We start from the raw sequence: 17,530 nt of genomic DNA, 5'->3' as shown, positions 1-17,530 counted from the left end.
ATCATATAAATTTTCCCATTCATCTAAAGAAAAAAATACCTAAAGAACAATCCTAGAAATAAGGAATTCTGACCCCACCCCCACCCCCACTTGTAAACCTTGGCAAAACACCAATGCTGCAGTAATCCAAGGGCTCTGGTTCTGGAAACGCAGGTAGAAGAGGGGAAGAACTTTCTCCTTTTGAGTTGTAGGATTTCTACCTTCAAACAGTTCTGGGCTTTGGTCAGGATTTGAGCTTGTCAAGATGCCAGTATAATAGGCTGGAAGTCAAAGGGCCAGAGTTTTCTTCTTTTCTTCTATTCAAGTGAACAGCATGAGGAACAGGGGTCCCGGGCAACACAGGCTTTATTTTAATCTGGAGATCAATTTCCACCCGCTCCTATTCTGCTCTGAAGATCCCTGGCCTCGGCTGAGGGTTAGCTGCAGATGGGCTGTCCGAGAAGAATTAGAATTCACTCCAGAAGAAAAAAAAACCTATCATCCTTAAAGCCTATGGCTGCACACTTTCTCTAAAATCCTCATTTATGTCACTTTAAAGGAACCCTGTTTCGCATCAGTTCTGTGAGTAACGTCTGCAGGCAGGTCTCCTCATGTGGCTAGAGGGGAACGTAACACCCAAACACATTCCTTCCTAAGTGGACCAGGGCTACATCAGAGAAGCTCAGCTCATTTGCATTCCATCACTTTGGAAAATCTTCACGTAATCAGAATTTCATCCTAAAGTGAGGTGGTGATTATATACATAACGTTACTTTTTATGTAGAAATTTATTTATATATATATATATATATATATATATATATAAGTCTGTATGTATACATATATAAATTGCCCCAAATACAACAACAGTAGCAGCAAAACACTTTGATCCAGGCAAAAAAAAAATCCTGTGGCTTAGCTTTGATTTTATTTTTCAAAAAGGACTAGTAAGGAGCTCTGAAGCAACTTGATAAAATCCATTTTGCATTTTGTTCATCTCCAAATGAATCCCCAAAGCAATACATTTGGGGGGGGGTATGAGGAATTAAACTCAGGGGCACTTGACCACTGAGCCACATACCCAGCCCTATTTTGTATTTTATTTAGAGAAAGGGTCTCACTGAGTTGCTTAAGGCCTCAGTTGCTGAGGCTGGCTTTGAATGTGCAATCCTCCTGCCTCAGCCTCCTAAGCTGCTGGGATTACAGGTGCCTGCCACGGTGCCCAGATTTTGTTTTTTAATGGTTCAATAAATTATATCTCCTCCACCCAGGTCTTTTGAATAACCTTCCTCATCAATCCCCTCCCTGAGAGGAAGAAGAAAGAAAGGGACACCACCTCTTAATTTCACCAAGGGTGACTGTGATCAGCACAGTTAGTTGTGCAGCACCATAGAGCCTGGTCCACAGACTAGAGGCCCAGAACGCCCAGGCCGCAGTGAAGCCAAAGAACACACCATCACTGCTACAGGCTGTGTCGCCTGCAGGAACGCTCGATACCTCAGGGCTTTCTCAGTTACCCAGACTCACCACCCTCACGCCCACTCTTGCTCCCTACCCCACCAGCCCCAGGGCTTACACACACTCCATTCCTGTACAAAACAGCAGGTCGATGTCTTGGGATGGGTAACTAGGAGTGCCCGGAGAGGAGTCTTCCTCACTGCTGTGCTGTTATCCAGCACAGTGGGCTTCAACATGGAGCATGGGATAACTATTTATGGGGTGACTGTATAAATGCATCAAGAGCCTAAATTCTGAAGCTGGCTGATGGTGCATACCTATAATCCCAGCAAGTTTAAAGCCAGCCTCAGCAACTTAGCGAAGCCCTAAGCAACTCAGTGAGACTCTGTCTCTAAATAAAATACAAAATAGGGCTGGGGAGGTGGCTCAGTGGTTGAGCACCCCTGGGTTCAATCCCCAGTAGCAAGAAAGAAAAGGAGCCAGAACCTCTTCAGCTTTCATAACAGGAAACAGGGGAGCAGCACCACAGTGGCCCACCTAGAGCAGAACAGGCCAGCGCCAATTCAGCCCCAAGAGATTCAGAGCATCCCAACGCTGAGGCCACTAGAAGGAAACAAAGGAGAAAGAACTAAAACCTTTGTGGGAAGGGACAGGCAGGTACACAGGAGAAAATGAAAAGCATCCACTACTTGCTAAATCAGCACTTGCTACACAAATTAATGCGGTACAAATTAACTCATTTAATCTTCTCTACTATTACTTAATATTACTATTTATTACTATAGAAAGACTTAGAATCAGAGAGGTTAAGCTACTTGCCCAGAATCACACAGCTAGGTACTGGCAGTCATGTTCTAAATTGAGAGAGAATCTGATTCTGAACTGCAAGACCTCACACTACATTTACCAAAGTGCACCCTGCAGAATACACTACCTCCTCTCGGTAATCAGGAAGTGTATCATGTATCCACAAAAATGAAAACAGGTGGTGAAAGGCAAAGTTAAAAAATGGTAAGTTAATTGATTTTTTCCCTTCTTTTGTACTTATTTATTTAGATTTTTTTTTGGTACCAGGAATTGAACCCAGGGGTGCTTAACCACTGAGCCACATCTCCAGCCCTTTTGATTTTGAGACAGGATCTCTCTAAGTAGCTAAGAGCTTCACTAAGTTGCTGAAGTTGGCCTCAAAAACTCGCAATCCTCCTGCCTCAGCCTCTGGAAGTGCTGGGATAACATTGCTGGGATCACCACACCTGGCTTCAGTGAACATTTTTACTAAAAACTTTTTTTTTCAAAGTTTTGAGATTGCTCCTGGGTTGGCCTGGGGCCACTGGAGGGAGCATGTGACTAACAGGGCAATGCAGCAGAGGCTCTGGGAAACTCTGCAGCCACTCAGAACTCGGTACCTGGGCCCTCCTCCTGCAGAGTCCAGTCCTGGGCCTCCCCTGCTCCTGCCTGTGCAAGACAGGAAAGGCCTCTGCAGTGGCCCAGGGCTCCCCCCAGCTGTGCCCACCTGCTGCTCTCAGCAGGGCGTCTTTCTTGGTGGACCTCACAAAGAAAATTTCTCATCTGAGTTAATAATTCTTCCCTTCAATTTTCTGAACGGCTGTCCATCCCTTCTGCAAGGAGATTTGGCATTAAATCATTACAAAAAAAAAAAAGATAGACTTCCTTATCCTAATCTCAGAAAGAATTCGTATTTGAAAGCCTGAAGTTGATGGCTATTATATTTCACGGACAGAGCATTAATGATTCGTTTCAAGATAACAAGTTAAAGAAATTGGAGCCTCATTTTAGAGGCCGGGTAAGGCACTTTTCTTCTAACTGCTTTAGAGTCGATTACATGATGATAAGTGCGGGCTCCAGAAAACCCTGTTGTGCAAAGTTCAGTACATATCTTTAAGCAGAGAGAACAATTACAGCCCAGCAACGACTTCTTGAGTATTTTAAGTCTTCTAACTATTCACACGAACATCTAAGATAATCAGAGGCCACAGGGGCATTTCAAAAGTCAAGCTAGAAAGCTGGGTTCCAAATTCTGACTACCTGTGACAGCCAGAGCCCAGGGTTCTATGACCATGGATGATGACTTGAAGAAGTTATGTATGCAAGAGTCCCACAGGAGTGACATCAATTAGCAAGTATGTCTGAGGTTCCTAATCACAAGTATCACATCACCTAACAAAATCCTCCAAATATTGCCTTCCTTATGTCACTCATCTGCTTAAGAACTTTCTATGGCTCCCTGTTGCTGAGAAAACAAAGTTTAAATTTGGTAGATTGGTATGGAATGACCTCCATAATCTGTCTCCAATCACTTTATGACTGCAGTGCACTAAAATGCCTCCTTCTCCACCCCCCTGCCCACCCCGCTGCAGACCCACCTCTCTCATGAAGCCTCTTCCACACCTTGTATCCCATATTTGTCCTGTGGAACTCTGAAAGTGCTTTTCAACAAGTTCTATTCCTACAAAGAATAAGATTCCCACCACAAACCCACTACATTTGAGTCTCTTTTCAGTTTAGGAGGGGGAAAAGGACTTCTCTCTGCTGCTGACAACTTGCACTGGATCTCAGCAATTCTCCTATTTTCTGGAAGATGAAATGCTCTGCATCTTCCACGCCTGTGGTTTATATTTCACCCAGTCGTGTCAGCCCTGATAGAGTGACCTCCCATTTTTATTGAGCAGCCCACAGTGTAATGGATGACATCTGCTGGGGCTGATATTTTAAGTGAAGGCTATTCTCAGCTCAGCCTGCTCTCCCCAGGGCTCTGTATAGAAATAGCCAACAGCGGCTACACCTCAGGTATGAAATGGGGCTACTCACGAAGGCCCTCTACCAACCCCATAAAGCCATGAGATTTTTTCTGGAAGGATTCATCTGAGCAGACCCAGTTTTTAAGCCTGCAAGCTCAAAAAAGCAAGCAGGGGATGGACCATCACTTCTAGGAGAGAAAAATCCTTGTTTGCATCTTTTTCCTAAGCAAATTTAAATATCGGGTTGTTTTGGGTGCTTAAAGTTTCTGTGTGACCCCCTGTGCCCACAGAAGTAATCATTTATACTCCTAGTAATGAAATGACACCCACCTTTCATGTACTCCCTTCTCCTATGTACATTAGAGAAAATAAAAATGTCTGTCCTGGTCGGGGTTCTATACTTGTTTGCAATCCGGGGAGAAGAATACATCTGACAGCTATTTGATCCTTGTAGGACAAGAACCTATTTCTGGTTCTTAACTTAAAAAAAAAAAAATCAGTTCACTGTAACCATCAGTCGAGTTGCCTTTGTGAGCAAAAGCCTGTTAGGAACATCTGTAGAAGGGCTCATTTATCAGACAGGGACAGGGAATTTGGAATTTGTGGCTCAGCATCTATGAATATTCTTCAAAAACCAAGTTTTATCCTTTTAAAGAAATTTCTCCAATTTTGATCATTTTTCATGGAAAATCCCTAAACTAAATTACTAATACCTTCATACACCTCAGGGTGAAGGATGGAGATGTTTCAGTCATGGTTAGATCTGGAAAGCAGTGAGGCCTGGCAGCCCAGGGCATGGAGAACCCAGACAGCCTAGAAAGCAAAGTCTTCCTGTACACCCACCTTCACACCCCGAGAGTCCCCACCTGCCGAGTCCCATGCTGCTTCTCCCACCCATTAACATATCCCACCCACTGCAACTGACCTGCTCCTCTCTCCCTGCTCCTCCTTGCTGAGCTCCCCTGGGGTAGGCACCTCAGCTTCTTTGCTCTCTCCCCAGTATCTTGGTGGCTTGTACAACCAGGGTGAGCTCAGTAAAGATCCGAGAGGGATGGGATGGTCGAATGCATGCACGAATGCACAAACTATTGCATTCCTTCAAGGCATCAGTCAAAAGCACGTATGAAAATTTTAATACTAGTTCTGTTGGTAGGAAAGCCAGAGTCCAGAGTGAGTGGTCAATTAAAGTGACAAAGCAGAGGGCAGAAAAGGGCACTCCATACCGATGACATGTCAATACCTCCCTTCAAATTGACCGTGCCGTCCCATTTAGTACTCAAGCCACGCACTAGAGCTGATTCTCAGAAGCCTGGGCCCTCGGAGACACGGGAGGCAATATCTTCCTCTGAGTCTCAGCGTCACGGCAGGAATGTACTTCAAGTGCAACCTACCATCATTTTCAGCAGCAGGGGCTGTGTCAAGAGCAGCCCCACGTGGAAGGAGGGGAGCAGGGACCTGATTCATGGCAGGTCCTTGTTGTGTCTTAAATAACTCACATGAGGATGTGGTTAGTGATTTACAACAGCCATCAAGCTACTATTCTATGCCTGATGGGGTGTATGAAAAGAGCCCTCTGAGGACCCAGTGAAACCCAAATGGTCAGTCATTGCAGAAACAGATTTCTATTTAGAAACCATGAAGTAGGTACTTAACAAATGAAGTATCAGTGCCTTTGAAAACCTCCAGGATCAACGTTTTCCTTAGAAAGTTTCATTTTTATGGCTCATGTGAATTGAAGAATATTTCTAGGAACGGGTTCTAGGGCTAAAAGCACTAGATCCAGCCCAGGATTCACCAGCTCAGTCTGATAATCAGTCCACTATTTTTGTTATTCCAAACAAAACTAATCAATGATTGTACTGGTCAATTCATTTTTTTTAAACTGTCTAAATTTGTCCTAGACATAACTTTAAATAACCACCTTGATAAAATAATTGTTATTACCCTACTCAATTCGGTCCCCCAAATCAATAAAACAAGACAGCTAGCTGGTCTTTTCCTAACTCAGCACACGAGGAAGGAAAAGACAGTATTTCTCATAGACTATACACAGCAAGACATGTTGCATCCCTTACCTTGGTCAAAGGGCTTGTTGGGATTCCAGTTTCTGAAATAATCATCCTAAAAGGAAAAAAAATAGAAAACCAAGGTCAGGTTTCAGGAAGCTTCTCACACAACTGCATAAACACTTGTCCTTCTCCCCATTTTCCAAAACACAAAGGAAAACACAACTTGGAAGTCTTTTCCTAAATAGGCATTAATGTCCAATCAAAAATACCAATTGACTTTTCAAATTCTTATATTTTATACTGTTTTCATTAAACACTTAAAATAGTAAAAACATTCCAGTCTAAAATGGAAACAGCACTGCTCTTCTTGGTTTGACACATAAACCCAGACACCTTCTATGAGCGAGGTACATTTGCTATCAAGTATACCACAGGTGCTGCCTGGCTGCTCTCACTTATGATTAAGCCTCTGGGTTTTTAACAGCTGATAATTCAACTGTCAACATTTCTTTTACATAGAGGCATGTATCTTGCAGTGCAGTTTCAGCTTTCCAACACTCACAAAGCCTACACAGAGGGCCATTCAAACGTTAGAATTAAGCAAAGCACACATTCAGCTTAATACCATTTGTTCTGGGCATGCAAGGATGAAAAAATGAAAGGCCAGTCAATCTAGTCTATTCATAACCACGTCTGTCTTGCACATAGTTTGCATCAATTTATTCTCCAAGGCTGGGCACTTTGTTACTTTGAAATTGTAAGAGCTAGGTCACTCACTGCTTCAGAGTTGTATTAATCCCTTACCCACATTTTTTTTTTTTTTTTTTTGGTACTGGGGATTGAACTCAGGGGCACTCGACAACTGAGCCACATCCTCAACCCTATTTTGTATTTTATTTAGAGATAGGGTCCCACTGAATTGCTTAGGGCCTTGCTAAGTTAATGAGGTTGGCTTAGCACTCGAGATCCTCCTGCCTCAGTCTCCTGAGCCACTGGGATTATAGGTGTGCGCCACCACACCTGGCTTCTGATCCCCAGTTCTAATAACCCTTCCCTTCAGATAGCCACTCACTTGGTCCTTCCCCTCCACAATTCTTGGCCCCACTGTTCCCCAGTACATCACTGTCAACAAAACTGAATTGCCAGGAGAAGAGATGTCACTCCTTCCTATCGACCTCAGACTGTCTCTAAGGCCTCGGCCGCTTTCTTGTTAATATCCAGCTTATTTGCTCTGTTTTTGGCAGATGCCTTGCATGCTGCCGATACTTTCAAAAAGATTTTCAAAATAAGGCCTCAATTTCTCTTCCGGAGAAGTTAATTTACATCAAAGTACACAATTAGTTTAAATTATTGTCCAGACTGTCTCCTGCTGCAGTTTATCTCCAACAAAATCTCCTGTGAATTTTATCAGCCTCTGTGTTGTTCAATTACCTGGCTTTATTAGATCCTCGTTGAGTTCACCTAAGCCTTTAAATAGATTTTAGGAAACTGGATTTAGAGTAAAATCAGAACATATTGCTTCTTGGCCAGTGACTCCATCTTCCAGAGCATGAATAAACATGAACAGGTTCCTCTGGATCCTGGAGATGCAGCATTAAACTATTTTGAACTCCAAGGAATTGGCCCACTTTGTTCTGGCTTTAATTTTCTGCCATAACTGACCTCCTCACCCAATTGGTTAGGGAGTCTCCAAGATCTACACCATGAAATATCACTGAGAAAGTTTAAAACAATCTGTCTTCAACATCTCCCTCCACTTTTTATTTTGAAATTCTGCTAAAACTGGACAACCAGTATTAAATTATTTTAACTTAAGGACTGAAGGGTGGGTAAGAAATTTAGAACCTGATGTCTGGGTCTGACGCCAGGTTACTCTTACCTGACACAACCCTCTTACCAATGGATGGTGCTGTTCACCAGGGTAAGAGAAGAAAGAACTCAAAATGAACTTGTTCTTACCACTGGAGGGAAAAAAGTAACACATTGTCCATCCTTCCAACTGCAGTTTATCAATGCTCTGTCCACACACAGGGGACGGCTCCATGTGCAATGGCAATGTGACAGCTTACGAAACCTTTTCTACTTGAGTATGCAGTACTGATACATAGAAGCCCTTGGAAGCTTGGGATGTGTGTCTGACAGGGAAGGGCTGGAGCCAAAGACCAGTCCCTCTGCTTCAATTTCACATGTCACATTCTCTTTGATGTCAAAGAAAGGTTGGAGCAAGTCTCAAGAACTGAATATTCTCTAATCATCCCAACACACTCCATAACTGGGAGGAAATATGCTTCTGGACCTTGTCACTTTCCCAGGTTAACTACGATTGTCATTTTATACATTTCTTGGGGGAAACCATGAGTTTAAATATATACCCTCTTAAAGCAGATATTTGCATTAGAATATTTAAAACCCACAGCAAATGTAATAACACTGCCTAATTACTGTCAAAATGTGAAAGAACACCTTGAGTAAAAACTCATTATGCAAAATAAGCCCTTCAAACAGTCCCCTGCCCAGCAAGGCCAAACAGGGAAGGAAACTTATTTCCCACATCTGATTGCTTCTGCTCTGCCTCAGGAAAGGAGATTGCCAAAGCAAAAACCAATGAGCCAGAAGCGGGTGAAATCTTGGGTGTCACGGCTTTGGCTGCAGCTGATAGAAAAGCCCCATCAGGGGTCAAGATCTTGAGTACGTGTAAATATTCTACGCACCAGAGCCCACTTGGGGGATGGTCAATGACCATGGGGGAGGGGACTCTGCAGTCACTGCTGCTGTCAAGGTCACAGTATAAGCCATTGAGGCACACGTGATCACCCTTCCACACACACCAGCCACACAGCGAGTTCACAAAGGCTGGGGCTGCTTAGATGAATTCCGTGAATCTGGGAGAATTGCTGGTAAGGCAATATCAAACCTATGTGCAAAAACCTTAACTCCCAGAGTTTCACCTCCTGACATTTTGCTAATCCTTGTGCCCTGCCTAAAAATGGAGTCTCCCAGGACATAAAGACGCTGTATGTGGTCTTGAACCAATGCTCTACCAATACCACAGCTAGTCACTTCTCCAGGGCCTAAGACCCAGGAGACATAAGCCAAGCTTTTATCTTACTTTCTAACTTAATTAAAATATACAGGATATATGTGCTATTGCCAGTTCTTTTGTTTCCACCCCCGGGAGACAGTGTGCTTGTCCCCACACACCTAGCCCTACATTATCTGAAAGTGTGTTCTTGTAGCCTGGACCTCAAAGTCTAGTCCAGATGTCCAGCAAGGTCCAGGACTTTAAGAGCTCTTATCTCTGACCTCCCTCATGGCCCATGAAAGTTGCAGCCTATTGAAATTCAGACTTTGGTGAAAGGCCTATTGGGTAGATGAAATTTGTCAGATGAAATGTGTCTGAGTTGGCCTCTCGACTGGTAATTTTATCACCTAGTGATGAAGCTTTTTTTAAAAAAAATAAACATGCAGAGACCACAGCAACAGTTGACTAAAACATAAACCTTACTAGAAAGATGCATATCTAAATATAGCCATTTATTAAATTGAATAACTCCCATTAATGTATTATACTGGTTTAGCAATGAAGGATGGCAGTGTTACTTCCCATCTATATTTTATGGTCCACGTTGCAGAACATAATTGTGTCAGGCCTCCACTGGACAAAGTGGAGAACAGTTTGCTCTAAATTCTAACTAATCCATAGGAGGAAAGGCCGATTCCATTCCACTAGAACATTTTATAATTGAAACTCATCCAACTCTTTTTTTCAGGGACTGATAAAAATACAGAAGAATCTATTAATTTAAACAGAGACTCAAACTTGAGCACACTGATGGATGTCCAAAATCATAAAGTATTCCAGGGCAGCAGGAAAATAATCCTAAAAAGTCAGCACAAAGATCATAGCAAGAAAGTGCTGAATCATTACAGGTCTAGGTGAGGATGAAAGAAGGAGGTAGAGTTAAGGGTAGAAGAATTAGAAGCTGGTAGTGACCCTTGCTACTATTATTTTGTTACCCTCTACAGCTGATTGACATAGATAAAACAATATTTCTCCATTCATATCACTAACTAAATATCACATTATGATAAGGATGGAGCTTACAAAATTTTTGGCTCCCAGTAGCTGGTGCAAAGGAATTAACTCTGGGTTTTCAACTACTTTAGAGACATTCTGTTCTGATCAGCATCCATGAGAAAGAAAAAAATATGTACACATATATGTGTGTATACATATATATACTGCATATATAATCCTATAAATTACATATAATAGACATTAGTAAAGACATGTCTACTAATAGTTAATAGGAATAGCGTAGATGATGTAACACACACAGAGTTGGCTTTCTGTATCCGTAGATTCAACTGACGAGGATCAAAATTATTTGAAAGAAAAATGTGTCTGTCTTGAATATGTATAGGCTTTTTTGTTATTATTCCTTAACTAATATAGTTTAACAACTATATCCTTAGTTTTACATTTTCATAATACATTTATATTGTATTAGGTGAGTCATCTCAAGATGATTTAAAGTTTATGGGGAAGATGGAGCAGGTTACATGCAAATGCTAACATTATTTTATATAAGGGACTTGAGAATCTGCAGATATTGGTATCCTCAGGGGTCCTGGAACCAATATCCCAAAGATATTAAGGGATGACAGAACATCCCATTCTATAATGCATCTTCTAATGTAATCTTTAAGTGTGCCTAACACGAAATGACGCCAAAATACTCCTGCTATAATATGGGTACTTAAGTCTTTTGATCTGGGATGATCATAAGCAATGGGAAAGTCTATGGTTACAGCCCATTTAGAATCGGAATGTGAATTTCCTTTCCCTGTGCCAAGCCCAAAAATGGCTGATGCAATTTAGCTCAAATATTCCCCAGGGATTTGCCTTTCAAGCGGCGCCTATCTCAGCTCCAAAGAACGTCAAAGCCAACTCAGAGCAGGAGCTAGGGGGCAGAAATAAACACAAGCCACTCTGGAAACCCAACTGCTTTGGCTGCTGATTATGAGGATGAGGGTATAATTTATTATATACCACAGCTTCAGATGCCACAGATCAAAGGCATTTAGCTCACATGAAACAGATAATTTCTCCCTCATACATATTTTAGCTAAACTGTTTGAACCCTGCAGTTCCATCAGAAGATTACCTGAGATAATACAAATTACCAGCCTAGAAAGTGAATGGGAGCTGGGGTGAGCCACGCAGCCCTGAACAGAAGGAAGCCAGGTACAGCAAGGCATGGCAGCCACTGTGGGGTCACCTATGGGCCCACTGCAAGGAAATACCAACGGGAGAAGCCCTGCACTACAAGGTCAAGAGGACTAAGGCCAGGTCTGCAGATCCCAGATGAAGGCTGACTTTGCTACACAAAACCCAAAACTGTCAGAAATAAATCAATTAAGGGACGGTAGCCAAATTGTTATCAAGAGGATTCAGTGCAAACTAGTTCATTTTTCAAACTGCTTGACTGGGGAAAAAAGGAAGATGGGCTGGGTGGTAGGTGAGAGGAATATCCCTACCATGACAACAGAAGTCACTAGAAAAGTGATATTTTCAGACAATGCTATGTAAGGGTACCCACTATATAATGCAATGTTTCATTGTAAAATTTAATTTTTGTGCAATGGAAATCCCTGATAATCAAGCTACTGTGAGGTACAAAACACTTTGTTCACTGAAAAAGAAGTTAGTTACCCATACAGTCACCTTACCTCTCTACGTCCATTCACATCTCTGGACAAGCAGTGTGCTCTCTGTGTACTTCAGGCAGGCCTGTCCCTCCCTGTCCCTGGAGAAGGCCCCAGTGAGAATTCTTCTGAGTGAAACAGCCCAGTCACCTGGCCCAGCTTGGACAGTGATTTGAGGACTCTCAGACACCACCCATAAGACCCCTGTCCACCAGGAACTAGGAGCTATGTGCACTATAGTCCTTCCCTGTGCACATATTACCCCCACACCTGGCTAGTCTGCTGAGCAGGGCCATCCTTTACTTACCTTCATATTCCCTAAGGCATCACTCAACAGCACTTGATAAATCCCTGCTGAACTGCATCAAATGGTAAGGAAGCTGTTTCAGCTCCCATAACATCTCTGCAATCCCTGTGAAATTCCCATAACTGCTGCTGGTGTGTGTAAGCACAGGTGGGTGTATGTTTATACACACACGCTAAATCACTTCCACCCTAAATAGAGCAATTCTTTGATAAATTGATCTGACATTTGGTGTAAAGTCCTTCAGGCCTTAGACAAAATGATTTAGAAAATAACAATGTCAGTTGCTCTGCTCTTTCAATAAATAACCCACCAGTAAAACACAGATAATAACTGACAATCATACTTGTACTGTAACTAATGAGAAAAGATAAAGCAGCAAATGGACTGTTTATATGCATTTGATAAATTGCATCTCCTGGATATACCAATGAAAGACAAATGTGTGTGATACCGGTTCACTGAACAAAAACAAATATTTACCACCAAGATTTAGGATGCAGGATAAAATTTACATGTCATTTGGCAACTACTTTGATGCTATGTCTACATACAGTGGAAAAGTCAAAAACCTACCTCAACTTCCTGAGCACGAAAGCATTATGAATGAGAAAAAAAAATAAAAGAATCACATCAAACAATAGGAAAGAATGTATACAATTTTGATAATTGCATTAAAATTTCAAATTCTCATAACATTAGAAAGGTCATAGCTAGATACGTTCTCTTAAGTTACCTACCATCATTCCTTTGCAAAGGTCCCATCATTCATGAAGTTCACGGGAAAGGACTAGAAGTTATGGGGTAGAATAACCAAAATTGGAGAAATCTAAGTGTGTTCAGTGATCTATGCACTATTACAAAAGGATTAGCAAAATCATGATGAAATCCAAACATCCAGCCCTGGTGGTCACCTGCAGGAATTTCAATGGGCCTGTGACATCCGTCCAGAGGGCAAAATTCAATTAAAGAAAAAATATCAAGATAACATTAGGGACCAAGAGTAATAGACCTCTTACATTCCTGCAAAGAAATTGTTTTGCCTTGCAGCATCAAAATATCTTGGAGGTGGGCTCAGACCTAAGAAAAACATGAATTTATGGTCTTAGGACGTATGTGAAATGAATAGGATTGGTATGACCCCTCCAGCTGATTAAAGGACTAGTGCCATCACAAGGAGCTTTCCCTGCTTGGGGACTTTTTGTCAGACCATCTAAGCCAAGGTGAAGGGAAGTGACTCACTAACTTGCTCTTTTCCCAAATAGAAAAAAAGTTAAGCCTGAACAAGGTTTATTCTTAAAGCTCTGCTTTGCATTTGGGATTTTCTTCTGGGGATATAAATGGGCATAGGATGCTCCATATGTACTCTGACCAAGACAAGCATGTCTTTGCAGACTCAAAAACACCAATACCTTTCATTGTATTAGCAAAATTATCAAATTGTCTGAGCTAACCAAGAGCAATCTTCTCAGTATCTTGGAAGAAGAGAAGAGGTCAAGGAAAAGGGAAATACCAGAAACAGGACAGGCTTTGAAGCAGATGAGGGTTCAACTTCCAGCTCTAGCACTCACCCGCTGTGTGGCCTTACACAACCCACTTGGCTTCTCAGAGTCCATTTTCTTATCCATAAAACAAGCCACTTGACAAAACCACCTTAAGATACCATCTCACTCCAGTAAGATTGGCAGCTATTAGGAAGTCAAACAACAACAAGTGCTGGAGAGGATGTGGGGAAAAGGGTACACTTGTACATTGCTGGTGGGACTGCAAATTGTTGTGGCCAATTTGGAAAGCAGTATGGAGATTTCTTGGAAAGCTGGGAATGGAACCACCATTTGACCCAGCTATTCCCCTTCTCAGTCTATTCCCTAAAGACCTAAAAAGAGCATACTACAGGGACACTGCTACATCAATGTTCATAGCAGCACAATTCACAATAGCAAGACTGTGGAACCAACCCAGATGCCCTTCAATAGACGAATGGATAAAAAAAAAATGTGGCATTTATACACAATGGAGTATTACTCTGCATTAAAAAATGAATCATAGAATTTGCAGGGAAATGGATGGCATTAGAGCAGATTATGCTAAGTGAAGCTAGCCAATCCCTAAAAAACAAATGCCAAATGTCTTCTTTGATATAAGGTGAGTAACTAAGAACAGAGTAGGGAGGAAGAGCATGAGAAGAAGATTAACATTAAACAGGGATGAGAGGTGGGAGGGAAAGGGAGAGAGAAGGGAAATTGCATGGAAATGGAAGGAGACCCTCAGGGTTATACAAAATTACATACAAGAGGAAGTGAGGGGAAAGGGAAAAAAATACAAGGGGGAGAAATGAATTACAGTAGAGGGGGTAGAGAGAGAAGAGGGGAGGGGAGGGGAGGGGGGATAGTAGAAGATAGAAAAGGCATCAAAATACAACAGACATGAGTATGTAAATATGTAAATCAATGGATGTGTAACCGATGTGATTCTGCAATCTGTATACGGGGTAAAAATGGGAGTTCATAACCCACTTGAATCAAAGTGTGAAATATGATATATCAAGAACTATGTAATGTTTTGAACAACCAACAATAAAAATTTAAAAAAAAAAAAGCCACTTGAACCTACCTTGAAGGATGATCTCAAAGATTCACAATCATATACAAAGTGCCCAGTATATTATCTGGCACATAAAGTTAATAAATAAAAGCAATCATTACCATAGGTACTTGTATGACTGCACATATGTAGGACACTACATCATGTACAACCAGAGAATTGAAACATTGTTTTCTGCAACTGTGTACAATGAATTGAAATGCATTCTGCTGTCATATAGACCTAATTTAAATTAATTAATTAATTGATTGATTGATTAATTAAACAAACAAAAAGCAATGTTCACATTCGTCTCCAGAGGTTTATGTTAGTGGGACATCCCAGGTACATAAGGAAACTTGGGTTTGTGAAAATAATGATATGTTTAAAATTTCAGTAATGTGACTTCTTATACATTTGAATTTTACCAATTAGGCCCAAGTGAAGGGAGACCAATTGCAACTGGAAAAAATAATTATGAAATATTTTAAGTGCATGTAATTTTATTAGTCTCACATATGAGGAGTGCTAGAGAAAAAAATTCAGTGAAATATGAAGACTCAAGCAGGCATGATTCTGTTTAAAGTCCAGATTCTCACTCTCTTAAGTTCAGTGACCCCCACATATTAAATGGACCTGTCTATAATACTCACCATTGGGCTCTTTTGTTCATCAAAAGTGTGGTGTTTGGACCACTGTAAGGTATTAGATATCATATAAACAAATTAAAGTTTCAAATACGATTAACTGCAGCCTGAAAAAGGAAATGACCCCGAACAGGCCAAATTTCTGTGTAATCATCAATTTACACTGGAAATAGATGGGGGAACCCTGAAAAGGTCCATCTCACTGGCACACCAAACAAGGTCCTTGCCATCTCGTATCATGTAAAGCTTTGTTTCCCAGAAAGTACAAGTTACACTGGCCTGAGGCCCAGCTTTGTCCAAGTATCACAGATTCCAAATTAACTAGGTCCTGCCATCTTTCTGAGAATGCCCCCTACCCCCACCCCCAGAGCTGGCAGGCCTCCATGAGCAAGGCAGATGCTGCCTTTTAGAAAACTAAACATGAGCTAGGAATGGATCCCTCACTCTTTCCTCCCCACTCATTCTCTCTGGGAGGCACCAATCTCAGGGGCTGGCAAAGGCTGTGTTGGTTGATGACTGAGGCGACAGAGGAACTTGACATCATTCCCCTGTTTAAAATATCAGCGCAACTTCCAGGCTCATGACAACCCACTAGCTCCACTTGTAGAACCTCCCCAAGACTCAAACCCTGCAAAGCCTTACTATCTCCCTGGGGGCATGCTCCAGGGAGATAGTAAATGAGCTGATTTTTGACCTGCAATGGCCCACACTCTCAATTTTCAAAACTCTGCCCCTTCTGCCCCATTCTGTGCCTGAAACAGGCTTCCTCACCCCTCCTTGATTAATGTGTACTGTTCTACAGAACCCCAGTTTAGACACCGCTTCCTGTGGAAAGCTCCACCTTGTCCCTAATCCCTCTGCACCTGACTAAATGATCTGTGTCCCTATGCTGCCCCCTACCAAGTGCTGAGTGCTGAAATACCCACATAACCACAGCTGGCTACTCTTCTGTGGCTTGGCTCCATGGGTGGAAATGCCCAGGGCCAGGGCTGGGTGGCCTCCCCACAGAACCTCAGCATCTAGGGCAATTTTTATTCTTAACAAGTGCATGCAAACATCTACTGAATAAGCACAGGCAACTCAGCCTGGCTTTTTACGTCAGTATCTTTGGTTGCCATTCCCTAATTTCTTCCCCTTTAACTAAAGACCATAGGCTCTGTGCCTGGAGTTTTCTGAGGAAGGTAAAATAACAACGTAAACCTGGGGGACCAGTGGAAATGATGTCAGAAGGGTTCAGCAGGATAGGTCAGGTTACACATGAGGTGTATAGAGGAATCTACTTGATATCCTCACCCCACTGATGCCCCAAGTCACCCAAGGAACATGCACACTTTAAGTCTTGGTTTACCAGAGCTAAACTAAAATCGGATGCAAGAATTCAGCACCTGCATCCAATGGAAGTACAAATCCAAAAAAAAATGAATTCCAATTTAAAAAAAAAACAGTAACAGTAATATTAATAATTATCACTACAATAATAGCAGCTACCACTTAGTGGTTGGAATCTGTTTGCCCCAATGCTGATTTGTGTTTTATTTAACCCTTGCAATAACTACCTGAGTAGAGCACAAATCACCACCCCTGCATCATCATTGGGGAAACTGAAGCTTAGATGAAAATCACACAGCAAGTGAGAAGCAGAATCAGGGATCTGAGCTCCAATTTTGCTAGGCTTTAAAGATGATGTTTTCCCCACTACACACCCTGCCTTGATGGCACCATGTGAAGGGAGGGGTTGTGAGGCATGTGAAGACTGGAGACCCTAGAGAGAGGGCATGGAGCTGGCTACCACACAGAGATGGACTATGATGCTTACAGGAGACATCAAGAGATGGGAGAGATGAGCGCCCAGACCAGAGTCCTCCCGCAAAAGACTTAATACTACTGTTGGGATCTTAGTCAATCTGAAGCCTCAGCTTTTCCATATGAGAAATGGGAGAATGGAAACACCTGCCTCACCAAGTCTCTGTGAAACTGGACGGAAAGTCCATCTGTTGTTCTGACCCAGGAAAGCAGGAAGGATGCTCTGACTTCCCAATCCACACTTACCCCAGGCCCAGCCTCACTAAGAGGGCTCCCCTG

The 17,530-nt window shown here is 42.1% G+C and overlaps 1 protein-coding gene across 1 annotated transcript in view; it reads right to left on the bottom strand.

Annotated features, from left to right (window-relative positions):
• The window catches only part of Spock1 (SPARC (osteonectin), cwcv and kazal like domains proteoglycan 1), a 498,332-nt gene that overhangs the window by 265,790 nt on the left and 215,012 nt on the right, over positions 1-17,530 (bottom strand). The window contains exon 3 of the mRNA XM_013361913.4: positions 6,272-6,317. Coding sequence (XP_013217367.2) covers positions 6,272-6,317 — 46 coding nt within the window. The remainder of the gene's footprint in view (positions 1-6,271; positions 6,318-17,530) is intronic.

The sequence above is a fragment of the Ictidomys tridecemlineatus genome, chromosome 1 (genome assembly GCF_052094955.1).
Source record: "Ictidomys tridecemlineatus isolate mIctTri1 chromosome 1, mIctTri1.hap1, whole genome shotgun sequence".
NCBI classification, from domain to species: Eukaryota; Metazoa; Chordata; class Mammalia; order Rodentia; family Sciuridae; genus Ictidomys; species Ictidomys tridecemlineatus.
Note: the sequence above shows the minus strand (reverse complement) of the source record. Positions and strands in the feature narration are given on the sequence as shown.